This window comes from Aythya marila (genome assembly GCF_965140915.1).
Source record: "Aythya marila genome assembly, chromosome: 1".
Lineage (NCBI taxonomy): Eukaryota > Metazoa > Chordata > Aves > Anseriformes > Anatidae > Aythya > Aythya marila.
Window position 1 is genome coordinate 19045163 of NC_139042.1, and position 19181 is coordinate 19064343.

General features: G+C 42.4%; 2 protein-coding genes across 5 annotated transcripts; one reads left to right on the forward strand and one right to left on the reverse strand.

Annotated features, from left to right (window-relative positions):
- Nucleotides 1–99: 99 nt before the first annotated feature.
- Nucleotides 100–17665, reverse strand: SKA3 (spindle and kinetochore associated complex subunit 3). Of its 3 annotated transcripts, none has more exons than XM_082761654.1 (9): nt 17398–17665; nt 15302–15366; nt 14239–14404; nt 12191–12617; nt 11167–11267; nt 10238–10410; nt 9813–10022; nt 9504–9625; nt 100–4516 (listed from the first exon to the last, which is right to left on the reverse strand). In XM_082761654.1, exons 1-9 carry the CDS (start codon nt 17534–17536, stop codon nt 4450–4452), a joined length of 1470 nt encoding a protein of 489 aa, XP_082617780.1. In that variant the 5' UTR covers nt 17537–17665; the 3' UTR covers nt 100–4449. The 3 variants fall into 3 exon arrangements, with proteins under 3 accessions (XP_082617780.1, XP_082617782.1, XP_082617781.1); XM_082761655.1 differs by lacking the exon at nt 100–4516 and adding an exon at nt 7121–8384; XM_082761656.1 differs by lacking the exons at nt 15302–15366; nt 17398–17665 and adding an exon at nt 14823–15119.
- On the forward strand, nt 17639–18989 carry MRPL57 (mitochondrial ribosomal protein L57). 2 transcript variants are annotated; one of them, XM_082761728.1, is made up of 2 exons: nt 17639–17719; nt 18515–18989. In XM_082761728.1, exon 2 carries the CDS (start codon nt 18520–18522, stop codon nt 18829–18831), a length of 312 nt encoding a protein of 103 aa, XP_082617854.1. In that variant the 5' UTR covers nt 17639–17719; nt 18515–18519; the 3' UTR covers nt 18832–18989. The 2 variants fall into 2 exon arrangements, with proteins under 2 accessions (XP_082617854.1, XP_082617855.1); XM_082761729.1 differs by lacking the exon at nt 17639–17719 and adding an exon at nt 17773–17978.
- Nucleotides 18990–19181: the final 192 nt, after the last annotated feature.

The window sequence follows — 19181 nt, forward strand, 5'->3', positions numbered from 1 at the left end:
AGAAGTTGGCTTTTAAGCAGAAGATGAAATCGGTGAAAGAGAGGTCATGGCCTCTATCTGGTAACTTTGGGGCTTGTTTTATAGAAATAGGTGGCTTTTTACAGCAGATTCCTTAAAGCACTGGTACCTGAATTTTGGAGGATGAGCATGGGGGATGTGGCTGTAAGCAGGCAGACTCGGTGTTCCTCTTGCTGCTGCTGTAGGTGTGTTGTCTGGGGAAAATCAAAGGTGAGCTGTGTAGGGCTGCAGGGTAGAAACAGGGTGGACCATTGTGGCTTCCTGGGGCTGCTCTGTCTTGTTAAAAGATGAGGACAGGCCCTGGAGGATGAATCCAAGGAGTGGTCTTAGTGACACAGATATCCCGGCACACTGCAGAGCTGCTGACCTTACCAGAGGCAGATTTGGATCAGCCTTGCACATCAGCCTTGAGTTCTGAAATAGCTGGGTTTGTCTCCAGAAATGGGAAATGTGAAGCTGTCTTGGAATGTCTCACTTGTTATACTGCAACAGATCCAAACTTCCTTTATGGCACGTTATCATTAACAATTTTTTTTGAACATTTATTTCCCCCCCAATCTAACTTGTATACATCTTCACTACTTCGCTAATATGTGCATTAGAAAACTGCACAAATAGGAAAAAAGAGATGAAATAAACTTTGAATTTTACCTCTAACGATGCGAAAAATACTTCCTTTACCCATGTGGTTTGTCTTGTGCATCCTGCTTTGGAGACCCGTGTCAGAAGATGTGAATGTCTGCAGAGACCTGGCCAGAAGAAATCCAGCATTGCCAGGCAGAGGTTGGCTTATGTTGTATGCAAAACTGTTTCATAGTGAAAATGTATTTTGTTATGAAAATACACGCTGACCAGGAGGACAAAGTTCAGGTTTGGCTTCGTAAGTTTTGGGAAGGTGAATACTGTTTCCTCTTTCCCTTAATTACCCAAATCTAATCGATAAAGCCCATTAGATCTATTTTGGCCTGAATTGGGTAAATCTTGCTGCTTAGTCCTTGGTAAAATGTTTATCCGCAAGTAATTTTGTCTTGTACTGAGTGTTGATTTCTCAGGCTGCTGTAATCCCTGGGTGTCAGGACAAAGCCAGGTGCTAATGAGGTACGGTTCAAGGGTGTCCGGAAACTTTTAAAACCCCCTGGAGAAGCTGGAGGCTGGCGGTGGGCGCCCAGCAGCTCAGCGGAGGGGAAGGGGGGGCTCGGGGCTTCCCGGCTGCCCTGCAGGACTGTCGGGTTGTGAGGCACAGGAGGAAGGGAAGGGGTGACCCTGCAAATCACCGCCGGGGTGGAGAGCGCAGCTGAGGCTTTCCAGCGCTTGGCTGTTTCCTTCTGTCACTGCAGGGGGAGATGTTGAGACGCGAAGGTGCCTCGCTTCTGCGGCTGCCCGGGGCTGCCTTCCTCTGCTGGCCGGCCCCGAGCAGCCCAGGGGCAGGACCAGGATGTCGTGCTCCCCACCCCCTTTTATTTTTAAAGATAGATTAAGAAAATCATATAAATGCTGCGAGGGGTAAGTAGTGTGGAATTAGGGCATTGAACAGCCTCCTACCACAGGCAGAGAAGGGCCTGCAGTTACAGGAGTACAGGTATTTCCTCCTCCTCATGTACTGGCTTGGGCTTTTAATGTCCTTAGGGGTAATTAGCAGAAATTAAATGTAGTCAATATACAGGTGTCTGTGACTTGGAGCTGCTCTGAGGGGCAGCTGGGGCAGGAGGCATAGCCCAGCGAGGCTCCCAGCCCGCAGCAGGTCTGCGCACACCTCAGGGGGAAATGGGAACAACCTCTTGGCTTTACGTTCAGCAGCCCATGAAGCAAAATCACAAGGAAATGAACACACAAAACTGCCTTCAGTAGCAAACCCCTCAGCTTGCGTGCTTCGGTTTGGAGTTCACCTTCACATGACTTCCACGCAGGGATGAGCCACAGCTGACCTCCTCCCTGAGCGCCTCTGGCCAAACATCTGTCAGGGTGAGATTTGCCTTTCAACAGCTCACACAGATGTCGTGCAGGAGTGAAGGGAGTTCAACTTCTGTACCTTTCTTTTAAGAAACACACCTGAGAAATCAGTGCAGTGCATGGGTTTTAAAAAATTAAAACATCTGCTACGCAACTAAGTCCAACAGCAGCTGTTTTGAAGCCAGACATTGGGATGCAACCATCCAGATGCTGAAAGAGGTGGAAGGGTGAGTGAAAGTTGTCACCTGCTGATTGCAGCAGTAAGCAGCTCCTGTGTCTCTTTCAAAACTCCTGGAAATGCTGAGGAGGGAAGTCAGTCGCTGAAAAGAACAAATTATGTACAAAGCAGCAGTTTGGAGAAATTAAAACACGGTCTCAGAACTCGACAACAGTGAGCAATGCCATATGCTCAGGAAGCAGCGTGCTGCAGCAAACACTACACCCGGAGCTGTCAGTCAGCAGGACTTGCTTCGTACACCAAGATTTCATGAGGAGTTTCTGTCCCTCAGCAAGGCCGCTGAGTGAAGTGGGGTTTCCCTTTGTCTCTGTCAATGCTCACAGCACTGACAGACACAGCGCCTTGTTTCGCAGCTGTGCTTTCACCAGCACACAACATCTTGTTTTATTTTTGTAGCAGCACAAGTGGAAGAACCCCATCCCGTGTCAGGGTGCAGCAGGATGAAATGGCTCCAGCTAGAAAACCCAGGAACCTGTTCCCTTAATTTATCCTTTTTGCATTCAGCTAACTCAGCTGCTCTGCTCCCGCAGATGTGGCTTCACGTTTCTGTACTCCTTTGGCACACCTCTCCTGCTGCTCCAGGTTTGTTTTTCCTAATGACTTTGCTCTGCTTCCCCAAGCAAACTTGGTTCTTAGAACCACTTTTTCCCTCTCATTTCATCCATCTAAACCAATGCTTTTTAAAAACTTAATAAAAAAGAAGGTGTGTCACAACAAATGCTTTTTTATTTAAACACCAAACCCCTCACCATTACCTTGTTACAACTTGTGTAACAATTGCTGATGCTGTTGCTTGTCAGGCTTTCCTTTAACATAATGGGAAAAAAGTCAAATCCCTCTCTGGTATTCCTCTCAGCCCTTGGGCTAAGGGCTCTGTTTGCACAGCCCCCCTCTCATTTCACTGCCCCTCTGTTACGGGGTCCTGCTCCCACCCCAGGGGTGGCGTGTGCCTCTGTGATGGCCTTGACCCTCATAAAAGTGTTTATGTAGAGGTTTCGGGAGAGGCTGGCTGTGTTTCTGCTGATGGAGCTGGCATCTGGGTTAAGTCTCTCCTTATTTAAGAGGTGAGGACAAACCGCACTTGCTTCGTCGGTAAATTTTGTTGCATCAGAGATGTTCCTGACTCCATCACCAAGCTCTCCTCTCAATTCAGAAGGCTTAAGTTCTACTTTACAGCTCTGCTCAAAAGCAGGCTCAGCTGTGACACAGCAGGAAATAATAATAATAAAAAAAAGAAGTATTATCTGCAAGTGGGCTCAAGAGGAGGAATGATGGGTGCTGGGGTGAAGAGGAGGAGCTGCTTCAGCTGCCCTAGAACTTGTCATGGAGCAGTGGCCACAGGAAACCTTACCAAAACAGCTGTCAGACAGCCAAGGCAGCTCGATGCCTAAATGCAAGGATGTGGTTTCACAAGCTGCTTAAACTGCTGGTGAGATAGGCCATCTGTGCTCGCCCTCCACCTGGCCCTTTCCCTTCTGCCCCAGCACCAGTCAGCATCTTTGCAGGTGAGCAGAGATTTGGGTCTGTGCAGAGCCCAGGAGTAATTTAACCTTGCAAAACAGCAATTAGGGCTGGCAGCTGGGCAAGCAGGAAAGCCTTCCCAGGCAGCCACAGCAGCAACTGCAGTGATGCAACCAAGGGCACGGGAGCCTGTGACTGGGAGAGAGCAAAGGCAGGATTGTGCAGCAAGGCCTTACGTTGGTTTCCAACAAGTGCATGAGCAATCAGCAGGGAGTAGAACTGCAGGGCTTTAGCCAGGAATGCATCATGAAGGCATTTGAACACCTTCCTGCCGGGTACTCTGCAATGTGACCGTCCTTTGCTTTATCTTTTCCTAGGAGAAATGCCCACGTAGCAGAACGTGTTCTTCCATGGACTGTTTTCCCCTATTTGTGTCATTTTTTAAAAAACTTTCAACATGAATCAGACAAGGCCAAAGCAGTGCACGGGCCTGGTCAGCTCCCAGCTATTATGTCAGCTGCCCCTTTGTAAAAGAGGATATTGCCATAGGAGTAGCAAGAAGTTTTACCTTCCGGTTGATTGAGAAATAGCTGGTATCAATTGATATATTTTTAGTAGAAAGTTGTATTTCTGTGGAACAGCATGCATGCGATTCCATAGTGCAGCCCCTGGATGCTGTCTCTGCTCCTCATACACAACGCAGTCTCTGTACTGTCCCATGGAGAAACAAGGCATGGGACCGTGAACGGGACTCCCAAAATCCAGGGCAGCTCTGATATCAGCTACAGATGTTGATGGGACACACGCAACCACTGTGAGTACTGGAACATCTGAGTAACAACTGGCTTTCTAGAACAGAGAACAAAATAAATTTCACATCTTAAGGAAAATCTAAAGCATCCATGATGCCTTAAATAACCCAAGATGCCTGGGCTCCAGTGATTGCTGCAGTGATTTATAAAAAAACCAATAAAAGCACAGCAGGAGGCAGTAAAAGCCCTGCTTGTCATTTGTCCGCTTGACAGCCATCTGGGAAGCTTCGTTTCCTTGTGAGATCTATATTTGTATTTAACCTCAGGCAAAATATTTCAAAGAAAAGAAAGCATTTACCACTTTTAGGGGCTTCCAAGGCAGAACAATTTGAGACACTCCTCTGACAACAAATAGGATTAGAGAGCGAATGCTCTGTTAGCTGACATGTTTTATATCCTAAAACAAATGCAAAAAGATTAAGAACTGTAGCAAATGAAGGCAAACCAAAGGCCATGTTTTTTTGGTTGCTTCCCAGATGTCCCAACTATTGAAGTGCAATTTCGTGCTGTGCTCAATCTGTTCTGACTGCAGGCTACTGCTAGAGGACGGGATCCCGTTCTCACCCTTCCCTCACATCTGATCTAGCAACCAGGCAGAAGTCGAGCCTGAGATTACTGATTTCCATAATGAAGACAAACTAGAAAATGAAATTAATTAGCTTTCAGTGGCTCAGCAGGTGAAAACAATCTGTTGTAAAACTGCTCAACCTCTAAATTCTGTGCAAGAGAAGTGGAAAAGTGTCTGCTAGGGGAAGCAGCCCCCAGTTAGGATTAGGAACAGCACAGAACATGCTCTGAGACAACTTTGCCTGTTTTCAGGTGACAACGGTCCCTTACAGATAAAGGCATTTGCTGCTTAATTAGCTGCTGTTTGTCCAAACTGCACTTCCTGACAGGCCAGTACTATTATTGCATTCACCCTACAACAAAACAACACACAACTTCTAAGTTCTTTTGTATGATTCCCACTCTTACCTGTCATTTTACTTCCATGGGCAGTGGAACAAGCCTGCTCCAGCAGCAACTCTGGCTTAAGGAGAGCCTTCACCTCCTCTAGCCCACATCCATGGTTGTTCAAGTATTTGAGCGTGTGGTTTATCACACGGCCATGAATTGAACTAGCAGAAACTTTCCACCACCACCTTTCCCCACTGATTTTGAACAGGGATCAGTTTCCAATGCTGCTTGTTTCCACTTGTGCCTCCCCTATGCTCAGTACTCAAGCTACTGCTTAGGTCTTACTGAATGAAACCCATGCATGACAAACTAAAACTAGTTTTTGCTGCTCTGATTATATCCACCTCAGAGCAATATTTCTCCTTACACGAGGCTGTTAGTACAAACAATAGCTCTACTTCTATTGAGTAATTTTGTACGCAAAATAAACCAAAAACAAATTAAAAAATGAACTTGTAAAACTTCATTTGTAGATCCCAAATCATTATCTCATGCCAGCATCGTGTCCTAATAGCTGAAGGGCAAAGGTGAAGGGTCCAGAGGGGAAAACATATGAGGTGTGGCTGAGGCCCCTTGGTTTGCTCAGCCCCAAGCAGAGCAGGCTGAGGGGAGGCCTCATGGCGGCCTGCAGCTCCCTCACGAGGGGAGCGGAGGGGCAGGAGCTGAGCTCTGCTCTCTGGGGACAGCGACAGGACCCGAGGGAACGGCATGGAGCTGGGACAGGGGAGGGTGAGGCTGGGGGTTAGGGAAAGGGTCTGCACCCAGAGGGTGGGCGGGCACTGGGACAGGCTGCCCAGCGCAGTAGTCATGGCACTGGGCCTACTGGAGTTCAAGTGCTTGGACAACACTCTCAGACATAGGGCCTGATTTTTGGGTGGTACTGTGTCATGTGTGGACGACCGTTGTAGATTTCTTCCATCTTGGGATATTTTATGAGAAGACCGTAAGATTTTAAGATTTCAGTGTCATCCTGAAGAGATCTATCTCAACATGTTAACAGAACTATGCCATTTTCACAATTAGGGGACACTTACAAGCCCTATTAGAAGTTCTATTAGTTGAAAAGAAAAAGAAATCCATCAAGGTCCTAGGTAGTCAAGCTTTTTGCTCCATTTGATGTTAAACTGAGACTTTCAGGGTATCTGGATAGCTTCAGGGCAAGGAAGTAACATTCATTAAATAGCCATTAAGTGCAGGGTGAATGCAGGCTCTGAAACCCCCCGCTGCTTAGTGCTGGTGAATCCATCTGGGGGAAGGATTCTTGCTCTGGAACAGAATATTTTGTACCCCTTTAGGACCGTGAAATTCCATTACTAGCACACAGCCCATTAAGTGGTTTTAGTCTGTGAAGACGCTGGAAGGAGATCTGGTCTTCATTCTCTGAAAGACTTGGGTAGAATGAATAAGAGTTTTTTTAAGCAGCAGATGAGTAGTTTTCCAAGCAGACACAAAGCAACTGCGACAGAAGATTTGTTCAGAATTCAAAGTATTGGTCAACTTCAAAGAGTGACATAAAATATATACTTTTAAACAGAAGCTAGGAAATAAAACTGTGCTCAGGCCAGAATGGGTAAAAAATCAGCTTCTCCAGCTAATTTGATGCACATTCATCCCAGAAAGCGTCTGGGGTAACATGAAAAATTCTCTTACATTTACTAGGTTTTAGCCAGGTCCCTCCAAGCAGCGAGTCCCTCTAAGCAACCAGGAAAATACTTTCAGGCATCTCCAGATGTGTGCACATCCTGAGGATTTCAAAGAACATCCATCTGTGTTCAGAAAATTCAGGAAAGCACACTAAAATAACAGTAAGACCAACAGGAAGACCACATAAAGCTGGTAAATGCAATACTCAAGTCACAGAGGATTAGCTGACACTGGTAACAGCAAACTGGCTCCAAGCAGGAATACATAGTTGGGATTTCTTTTGGACAAGAGTAAAATTTCTGGTGGAAAAACAAACAAACCAAAACAACCTGCATCTCAACTGCTGTGACTAGCAAAAGGTGTCAAACAGCTCTGAGAAGTTCAGCTTGGTCAGCTATGCAGGGATATGTTCGCATGATCGGAAACGACAGCACCACTTACAGAACACACGTGGCAGTGGTGCATGGGAGAGGAAAGCAATCATTCACATGCCTGCCAACAAATCTTTCAGGCAGTTAAAGACAGAGCAGATCTCTAACGAGTAGCAATTGCACAATATATTTTCAAGTTATTCGTATTCAAGACGGTCACCTTTTAGAGCTATAGCTATCAGACTGCCAAAAGGAAAACAGATGCCTAGTACTTAATATGATGTCTATGTAAGAAAGCTGTAATTGAAAGAGAAGTGCTAGAAATGCCTGTCCATCAGACAGCCTGATGAAGGAGTACCTGGCTGAATGCTTTAAAACAGTAAAGCAGGAGTTGCTCTTCACATAAGTGAATTCTGTGTTTAAGATGCCAAATACTGTCAGAGTATTCTTCAATCCTCTTCAAACTCAGCCTTGAAGAGCTACGCAGTGTCACTAGCACATCAAGAGATGCCTACTTCCCGGGCAGCCTAATGGACTTTCCCTTTATTGCAACTTAGTTACATTTCTCTACAACCTACAGCAAATGTATATACACACACATGTACGCAGCAAACACAAGAATCACATGAAACAACTGAGGTATTACATAATACATGACCTTAGTCCTCTTGGAAGCAATATTAAAAAATATAAAGTAAAATCTATTTTGTCACTAATTTTAATAAAACATTATGCATAAAATCGTTAGTTCGAATTAATCCATATCAAGTTTTCTCCAGGAAAACAAAACACTTTTCTTTTGTGGGTCTTTAGTCCTGGTATTTCTTTTTTGCTTTTTGAGTTTTCTGTGATTCAGTGATAAGGTCCATGGAAAGTGAAATATGGTCTTCAGCTTGATTTCAAATGTTTGGCTTGAAAACAACAGGACAGGCTCTGCAAATATATCCAGAAGAGTTCATGAACCTATTATCATCTCAATCATATTCTGAATTAGCAGAAGACACAAACATTGAAAACTTGCCTGACAAAAGAAGAGGTCAGCTAAAACGAGACCTTTTACTCTATCAGATTAATCAAATGGATTCCAACTCCAAGTATATTAAGAAACCTACTTTGCTTCATCTCATTGTGAATTGTTGTGATTATTATTTTACTTCATATAATTTCCTTGTACCTCTTGCCCAAATAATCCGTAGTGACCCCAAGTTTAAGAGATAAGCAACAAGTATAACAGATGAGGAATATCTACACTTGAGCAAGTTGTCGAAACTTCTTCCTATTTCAATCAATTTTTAAAACCTATTATTTCATTGTTCAAAGATTGGTTAATTTCATCTCACCTATTGTTTATAAGGTGGCTTTACATTTCAAAGAAATTGGTATTTGCTATTTGCCTGTCCTGGTTTTGGCTGGGATAGGGTTAATTTTCTTCCTAGTAGCTGGTACGGTGCTGTGTTTTGATTTTTTTTTTTTTTTTTTTAATTTAAAAAGTTTGGAGACTGGTGGTGAGCAACTGCATTCCTCCCCCCGCATTAAACTGTCCATCTCAGCCCCTGAGTTCTCACATTCCCCAGTTCTTTCCCCCATCCCACTGGGATTGGGGGGAGGGGTGAGCAAACAGCTGTATGGTGCTGAGGTGCCTGCTGCCTTATGCCAAAAGGACCACATAATCGATTATGTCGCTTCATATAATTTTCTCCATTCTTTAGCTTTATTGCCTAAATTTACTCAGAAGAAAGCACAAAACACTCAGAGGCTTTGATTATCAAAAAGCAAAATATACCTACAGCTAAAACCAGTAAAAGTAACTTCATTTGTTTTCCTTCATTTTTTAAAGCTTCTGATGACTCAAACACACAATTATAGTATTTGTTCTTTACACAAAAGGCAGACAGATACCATGCCAAAGACTAGATATTTAGTCACATCAACCAGAGCTATTTTGGTAGCTGAAGAGCAAAAGCAACTGCATGAATCTCTAAATGCGCTAAAGCATCTTCCTAGCTCTTCCAAATTCAATTATATAATCAAATTTGTAAAATTTGATCATACCTGTTCTCTTTGTTGCAGTAATCAGTGGAATCGCTTTCAAATCTTGTAGTGCCTCCTGCCTTAGTCTCCATTTTCTTGTCTTTAGAAGAGTCTACTACTTTATGATTATACTTTGACAGAATCTACAGCAAACATTAAAAGGGAATTAAAATAATTATTTAAGAACTCAAAACAGGATTACAGTCTAGACATTTTCAATAAGCAGCAGATAATCCTTTCTTTTTGAGGAACAATACTTGGTAGAATTAAACTCTTTTAATACTACTGTTTTGATATTAAAGCTATTCAGAGAAATATATATTAGCTGACCTGTAGAACATCATCTGGTATCCTTGTTATTTCTGGAGGTGGAGGAGTACTGAGCAAATGGTCGTACTGTTTTATTTTAGGAGGAGAAGGGTCTCCCAAACGCTTAAGATACTCATCGGAGTTCACAGTAGGAGGAATGCTATCTTCTATGTTTTGGTTTTCTTTTGCATCATTTTCTGTCACTGACTCAACTTTTTCCCCTGGCTTTACCTGTTGCAAAAGAGGTATTAGATGCCTTTGGTTAACTTATTTATCTTAGGTGGAGTATTAATAAATGTTCTTATAAAATTACCATTAGAAAAATCTTCTACAGAGACATAAGGAAAAATAGCACAAGAAAAGAATCACAAATTGACATTTGAAAAATGGCTTATGGTACAAGTATATCAAAATATGTAATTGTTATTTACTACCATAGTTTCTACCTTGAGCCATCTTGTTTCAAAATCTGGAGGTGGTGGTGTTTCTGTATGTTTAGGAAGAAGCAGTTTGTTTATCTCTTGTGACTTGGGTAACACTGTACTATCTGTTCTGGAAGGGATTTTCAAACCAGGCGTACAGAACACGGGTACCATAGGAGAAGCCATACAGTCAGCTCCTGAAATTAGGGAAAATTAAATAAATGAATTGATAAATATACATATGTATTGCCAGTTGCAGTGCCTCAGTTTCCCAAATCTATTAGCTTTATATGGATTTGTTTGCATACTCCAAAACACCTGTATTATTTTAGTCGATAACACTTCTGGTATGAAGAAACATCCAAGCTGCAGAGCTCTAACAGCAGCAAATACAAACATACAAAAAAAGTCCAGTCCTGCTACTGAATGTAACTGAAAAAGCCCAACTTAAATCACTACCACTTTTGTTTTTCATGTACTCAGTAGCCTGTATGTTTGTTCCAAGACCTTTGTACATTTTCAAGAGAGTACATTACATTTCCTCTCAAAGAAAAGTTTAGTGCTACTCTTGAAAGGTCAAAGTAACTGTTTGGTTAGCCTCTTTTAAAGCAGTTTCTTTCTTATTCTTTTAATTTCCTGGCTTGAAACAGATGCAATATTCTTGGAAAAAGTATTTTCATTGCTAATAAAGATAACTTACAATTACAAAATAATGGATGCCTCTGAATAATTCTAGATGGATAACAGTAGAAGAATGAGCAATGATTTATACTGAAGTGAACAGATTTCCCATAGAAGCCACCAACGTTACATTTTGTGGACATTAATATGCAAATAATTACCGGGCCTGAACAGACTATATTTAACAAGAATCATAGTTTAAAAAATGACCACATGTTAACATATGCATTCTGAGAAAAACGTATATGTACATTTGCTTATTTTTAACTTACCATTCTCATCTGTTGTTTCTACTTTTGGCCCAGGTGTAACCATGATTTCCTTGGATGTTGTTTTTGGTACATTCACTGCATGATCATCTTTTTTAAGTAAGCTGGCAAGCAAAAACCTCAGTTAACTCAACATGAAGAAATCACCATGAAATGATTAGTGTCAACCCAGTCAGCCTAGTATTTGTTCATCAACAAGAGTCTAGCAACAAGCACCAACCATGCTGTATCTAATTCTCCACTGAATTTTGATATTTATCATCAGGGATATGGAAGACTGACAGTGTTTATACACGATACCACCACCACCAACAAAAAAAACACATCTCCAGTGGGCTCTGTAATCATTTCACTCTAAGACACAGACAGGGAGTGTACATTTGTGGATGTACCTGTTTAGAAACTGTGGCCATAATTAAAGCTGAAGATCACATTTAAAACAGTTCTCATTAAATAGAAAAATTAGTAAAACAGAAGTCTGAAGTTAAAGAAACCAAAAAATCTTAAGTTGTGCAATAAGCTGAAGCTATTTACAGAATATTATTTGAGGAACTAATGAAATAGTACAGTGTGTTTCTACAGTGAGGCATTTAACCAAATGCTTCAGAAACTTCTTCCAGTGCTATATTCCTAAAGATTTTTAAAAGTTTAAATTGGTAATGTAATGTCTACTTCGGGCAACGCATCACTCAAATACAAATCCTAGGTTAAGTAATATAAAATATCATAGTTATATATCGTATTTTCCCCTTGTAAACAGATTTTATAAGGGACATTACTGTGCTGCAGTCAAGGGAAGGAGTATACCTGAGATGTGTTTCATATCAGTATCTGGCATGCAAAGGGTACATGAAAACACATGTAGAGAGCTAGACAGGGACACAGGAATAACCAGCTGGTAGATAACAAATAAATCACCTGTTTGCCGACGAAAAGATGGGCAATAGCAACAAGAAGATAGTACAGCAAGAAGAAACTATAGAAAATTCAATAGAGAAACAACTTGAACTTTAAATAATTTACTTACTTCTTGGTTGTCTCAGCAGTTTTACGAATAAGTGCCATTGTATAATCTTCATTCATACACATGGTATGTTCACTAATGCCAAAGTGTTCAAGTTTTGGTGTTACACACTCATAGTCATCCATTTTGAGCATACATTTTGGTGTTTTGGGCAAAATACAGGGGGTATGTGTTTTTAGTGGAGTCTTGATTTTTGAATTTCCTTGATGTGAATTTACTGCTTGCTGTCCATTTACTGCACTCCAAGGCCTAGAGAAAGCATATTGTGAAAGACCAAAATCTGAAAGTTGGGGGTTACGCAGTGGGTCTCTGGGCACCGGTGGGTTCTCAGTACAAGTAGGAAGGTGAGGTACATCATTTGCTTTTTCTTCATCAGATTTATTCTGGGCAGACACCTTTGAATCACTGTTAACTTCCTCTTCCTGCTCCTCTGTTGGAGAAAAAAACAAAAAACAAAAACAAACCTTTAAAATAATGAAATAAAATTATGTCAGAAATTTCTCTTTTAGGAAATTATGAAGTAAGTTAGGAATCCTCACCCCTCCCCTAATAGTCTTAAAAAAAAAAAAAAAAAAAAAAAAAAAAAGTTCCTTCTTTCATTTTAAAACACTGAAACCTGAAGGTAAAACAGATATTATGTCAGGCTAAGCTATATTTATGAACACAGGTCACACACTTATTGAATTATCTATTGTTAAATATTATTTCTAGGAGTAAATGAAACTAAAAGCTTCTTACAGAAACATATTTTTAATAGAATTTATCTCTGCATGGAACAGACACGAAGTATTAATCTTGAATACATTAATTTGGTTTTGCTTCATGCTATTTATATTACTTTTTTTTTTATTATTATTTATTGCAAGAGCAGACATTCATTAAAAAATGTACAACAAATGGCAATGAAAACAGATTTTGGCCATTATTCAGAAAAAACGCACAGAAGAAAGGTTACTAAGCAGTAACTAAAAACTCACAAAAGATTATTTTTTAGGTAACAAGAAGAGTCCACTGCAGAAATAAACAAAGCTGTAACTTGTATGTTTCTGTAGCTCTATAACCTGAAACGCCCTGAAGGATTTGTGAATTTCTGCACGACATAAGAAGCAGGGGAAAATATTTAAAATAATATGGCAGAAGTATTACCTCTGCATGCGTACTGGGATTACATGTGCAAATACACTTCGTTAAAAGATGCATCTTAAAAGAAATTAACCTTGTAGCTGTATTTGAAGCCCTCAGTAAAGGCATAGAGAGAAAGGGAAGTAAGCCGCTATAAAATTAGAGCCTTTTGCAGTAGCTTTGTAAAACGCTTAATAGTTTAGCTTTGGGTGAATATGGTTCACGACCACAATGGTGTTTTTTGTAATTACTGGATAACACTCAGGAGAAGGTTCAGGTGCACCTTGCCAAAGGCATCTTGAAGACTGATTGGGTCCTTGATGCAGAAAGGAATGTGTGTGGTGAACACCGTGCTGTTATTTTAAGCTCATTTTGTACAGCTGGATTTTTCACACAGGTGTGCATGCAGTTTCTGACTGGATGAAGCATCTTCAACCCAGTGATCAAACTACTACTTCATAGACTATTATGTATCACCTAAACCCTGTATGTGCTTCTCTTGCACTGCGTAGCACAAGTGGAACATTAATTTAAGATTTTTCTCCACGGTGATTTAAGCTAATGAAGTAACCACATATGAATATGAACTAATTTAGATGCATCTACAGTAGTTTCTCAAGCGTGAGAAGCTGAAGCAGCAGAGCTCTCCAGGTTATGAGAGTATGTTTGCTAACACATTTTCTCAGTATAGCTATTAATGAAGAGAAATACTAACTTAAAAGCAGGTCAGGAGAGCAGACTGTGAGCTTTTGGAGTTTAATTTATTCTTTGGGCACCAATCACAACAGAACCTTTTACCTTCAGGGTATCGTAAAGCAAACAACAGATATACTTGACCTCTTAATTAACAAAAACATACCCATAGGAAAAGAGAAACCTTTTAAGAAAGTTACATTTGTGTTCACACATTTTATTGCAGAAAATATTACCTGTAGAGACTTTGACACGTGGTTTGTAGCCATATTTCTGGAACAGCTCTCTTATTTTTCCCAGATCTGCTGCATTTCTTTGCATCAATATTTCACTTGCCTTCATAAAGTCATTAATTTCTTGCCTTTCAGAACGACTCTTGCCAAGACTGGCATTAATATCTTCCTTTAGTGGAGGAGGAAAGGAGAAATGTAACCATATTATTTTTCAAATCACCACTTTTTTTTTTTTTTTTTTTTAACACATTAAGCATTTTGGGAACAATTAGTGAACTTCAATTCAGATGAGCATAAGCAGCACGTTTAGGTCTTTCTTATACCCAAAAACTAGGCTAGAAAACATCAGGAATATACAGAGCATTAAGTGTAAAAAAAAAAAAAAAAACAACAAAAACATACAAATATTAAATTAAGGTGACAGTTGACGGTATAACAACTACTTCCCGGTAACCCAAACAAAAATGTGTTAGTACTCCATTAAAAATAGGAGTAAAATTACATAACAATTGGTTTTGGACATTACCTTCCACATACAAAGAATGTAGGGCAAAACAGCTGGTAAACAAGTTCACAGCTTAATTTACCCCTCAGTTACTTGCACACATGTCCATTTCTAAAGCCTATTTTTCCACTTCTACTAAATAAACGAAGAACATTCTCCACAAGTTTAACTGAACAGCTGAAAGTGCAGACTCTCTTGGGAAGACTTCCTTTATTCCAAATGCTAGCCATTGAACAAAAACAGGTATGCCTCTTCCCAAGGGAGCTCCTGAACCCCCATAGCTATGCCCTGGCGTGGCTACAGCTTCCCCATTCACTTTGCCCCCTGCTGACCCAACTGATGACAGCAACTGCAAACTCATAAACTGAGCTCTAAATCACACATAATTTCTGGATGCTGCCTTGTATTTCCACAGCCATTATGAGGACTTAGAGGTAAATGAATAAAAATAAGGGTCATTGCTGAATAAGAGTTGCATTGTGGCTTAAGGATCAAAATGAGTCATCAGTTTATGGACACCTCCCCATGGTTTTTCAAGAAGGAAGCGAGTTAAGTCATTACCTTCAGAGTCCTGATTTCACTGTGCAGGTCCTGTAAGACTCTTATTGGAGATTCCTCTTCATAGTCTTTGATATACACATTCACATTTTTGAAATGAAAAAAAGGGGGATTAGTTTTGTTTTTTTTTTTTAGCATGAGTACATTGTACATCAGAATGTAATCTATGCTAGAGACATCAGGGACACATCTTAGAGAAAGAACTGAGACAGAAAATGAAGATAAATCAGTTCATACTGTGTACCTGTAACTGGATACCTTGCACTGCACGAGACTGCAGTTTGCACAGTACGTTGAATTACACAGAGAAACCGCACAGGCTTCTATTTTAGAGTTGCAGCTAATATTGTAAAAAAATGACCTGTAACAGACATCACTGCAGTAGGTAGGTGCTGTGTAGCAAAGCATTATTTTGCTAAATTTTCAGCCTTACAGAGCTTGATTTTGAAATAATAATTATAAAATAATCTGGATACCACTAACAAACAGACATAAACAAAAAGTTGAGTTCTTCTGCCTTATTTATATGCAGACAGGGCTTAGTATACACTTAAACAGGCAGCAGTCAAAAGCTGATATTACTTCTTTCACTGGAAATTAAGATTAATGCAAACAAATAGTGTAGAAGAGGACACCTGCTGTGTGACAAGACATAGCAGAGTGATAAATTTAATTAGAGCCTTGAACTATTTGTTCAGACAGAGAACTAAGCCCTGAAAATATGTTTTCCTGTCTTGATCTATTAAAAGGGTAAAAGCAAGAACGTGAATCCTGTTTTATCATACAGACTCAAATTTGATTTATATACGTTGTGTGATAGAAGCTCACCTGCACACCCACAAAAGTGCTCAGAGACGATGGTAGGGAAGGGGGGGGGGACAAAGCTAAGCCAATAAGCGATGTTGTTTGTGCCTCTGGGAGTGCAGATTTAAGAACGGAAAAAAAAAAAAACAAAAAAAAACTATACAACAACAGCTGGGGAGAGGAGTGAGAAGGGAGTGGTGATCTGGGGAGGAATAAGAATGGGAAAATAGGTGGGTAAGAGGATAAAAAGGGCTTGTCGCTTGTAAATGGTTAGGTGGTTGGTACTCTCATCTAGTTGTGCCCTGCCCCTGGTTGCAAAGTCAATTCTGTGTTCTTAATAAGTTCCTTTCTAATGTCTTTGCTGGGTGAGGGCTCTCTATGCTGTGTGCGTATATGGGCGTGAGAGCAGCAGCTGGGGTGAGACCACAGGTGGGAGTGCCAGAGCGTCCATGGTGCAGCTCCTGGGGTGAGCGCCTGTGATGAAGCTTGGGCTGGACCAGCCGGTAAGGGGCTGAAGTCAGCAGAGGGGTGAGTGGGTCCCTGAGGGGCATGAGAGCACCTGTGTGTCCCTAGCGGGCAGAAACTGGTCAGCCATCAGTGCCTGGGCAAAGCCATGTGTGTGACGGCCTGCACCTGTGGCTGGAACAAGGCTGGGACCTGAGGGATGCAGGGTCCTCAGGCCACCTCTGGGACCTCAGCTGCCCCAGGAAGGAGGGGTGGCCAAACCTGCACTTATGTATTGAGTTTACACAGCAAGGTTTTGGTAGCAGGGGGGCTGCAGGGGTGGCCTCTGTAAGAAGAGCCCAGGGGCTGCCCCATGCTAGATAACGCCAGTTTCAGCTGGTTCAAAAAGGACCCAGTGCTGGCCAGAGCTGAGCCTATATAGGATGTTGCACCTCTGGGAGAGCAGATTGAAGGAAGGGGAAATCTGCTGTGCTCCAGCAGCTGGGAGAGAGGGGTGAGAGCTGAGAGAGCAGCAGCCCTGCAGCCCCCAAGGGGAGTGCAGCAGGAGGGCAGGAGGTGCTCCAGGCACAAGGCAGCACAAGTTCCCCTGCAGCCCTTAATCCTGGGGGATGGACGCCGTGGGACGGAGCCGTGTGGGAGCAGTTCCTGAAGAGCTGCAGCCTGTGGGCAGCCCCCGCAGGCTCAGTTCAGGAAGGACGGCATCCATGGGAGGGACCCCACGGGGAGCAGGGGCAGAGAGGGACCCTGAGGGAGCGGCGGAGACGAAGCGCCAGGGACTGACCGCAGCCCCCATTGCCCTGCGCCGCTCTCATCCCGCCTCACGCACTCACCCTCATCCTCATCCTCCCGGCGCAGAGCCCGCTCCAGCTGCCTCGCCTCCCTCTCCAGCGTGAGCGCCAGGGCGCGCAGCTTGCCGAAGAACTCCCCGGACACGCTCATGTTTCGCTGAGAGGAGCCGGGGAGCGCCATGGCCGCCGCCGCCCGTTCCAGCCGTTACCGGCCGCTGCCTTCAAACCCCCGCCCGCGCGCGCCATTGGCGCCGCCAGGCCCCGCCCGGCCGCCGCCAGCTCTCGCGAGCCGCGCCCGGCGCTCCCCGCAGCGCCGCCATCTTGTGGGGGGCCGCCGGGCCGGGGCCGGGGCCGTGCCCGAGGGGTGAGCGGGGAGCGGGGTCGGGGCTCTCCTCAGGCGGCCCGGGGTAGCCACACGGCGGGGTTGGGCACGGCCAGGGCTAACGAGGAGCGTGCGTGTCGCGGCTGGGCTTGGCTTGGGCTTTTCTGCCTCTGTCCCACCCCGGGGGTGAGGTCTGAAGCGGTATTTGGGCGCTGTGTTTCTGCTGGTTGGTGTAACGCAGGGCTTCGGCTTTATCTACAAAGTTGGTTTTCCCCAGCTCAAAACCAAGGATATTGTCTTAGTAAGTTTATGGAGAGGCCAGGTGATAATGCTGAGGAACGTACGGCATAACGAACATATTGCATGATAAAAAGGGAGATCCAGAAGATGGACCTGGAAATTCGCTATTTTAACAGTGCAGATATCTGTTTGTGGCGTTAAGGGATGAAGTAAATCCTTTTTTTAACAATACTTGGCTGTTTTTGTTTGTTTGTTTTTCTGGAATAATTTACAGACGAAATTATGTTAAATATCGAATATTTAAATCTTAATAGTACCTCTATTCCTTAAGGATAACTGAGTAAACTCTCCAGTTAAATAAAAAAAAAATCACTTTTCCTTTTCTGATCTTATGTTTCCAGCATATCTGTCATTGTACTGTTTACTGTACACAGTGGCTGTTTGCATGTACAGGGGCCTGAATTGTAATTTTTTTTTTTTTTAACAGCTAGCTAAAAGGCAGCATAATAAATATGTGCATGTTTGTCATTTTTCTTGTTAACTTTATTTCTGTCCCTAAGGTAATGGGCGTTTCATATTTTTTCTTTATATTTCAAGGTACCATGTTTTTAACAACAGTATTGCTCCGGAAGAGAATTCCTGGAAAACAATGGATCGGAAAATACAGGCAACCAAGAGTGGTCACCCTTTCGATGAAGCAGGCAATGATCCGAAGGTTGGAAACTGAAGCAGAGAACGAGTACTGGCTGAGTCGACCTTACCTGACACAGGAACAAGAATACAATCATAACAAAGAAGGGAGACGTGCAAAATGGGAAGCTCTCAAAAGCTCCTTGACATCTAAGTTCCCTGAGCATAGATACATGAGCGATCACTTGAACCACTTGAATGTCTCAAAGAAATGGACATCTTGAATAACAGGCTGTACTTGTATGTGGAAGCTGTTGTGCACTGCCACAAAATATGCTGTTGTACCTGTTACGGTAACTTTGTAATACAGTGTAATATGGGCAGATAAGTGACAATTTGGTATGGTATACAAAAAAATTAAAAGTAATCATACAGAACAGTATTTTGTTTTCTTATTGTTCTTTGTAGAAGAATATAGTCCTTTCTGTGCCTTCAGGGCTTTTGCAAAAAACAGCGAGTTACCAACTGGAGCAATGACTTAAACTATCTTAGTATCCTCACTTTTTTGAAAGCTAGAACACACAGGCTGTGTCGAAAAGGATTATTTGCTTGTACAGACCAGATGGCTGCTACT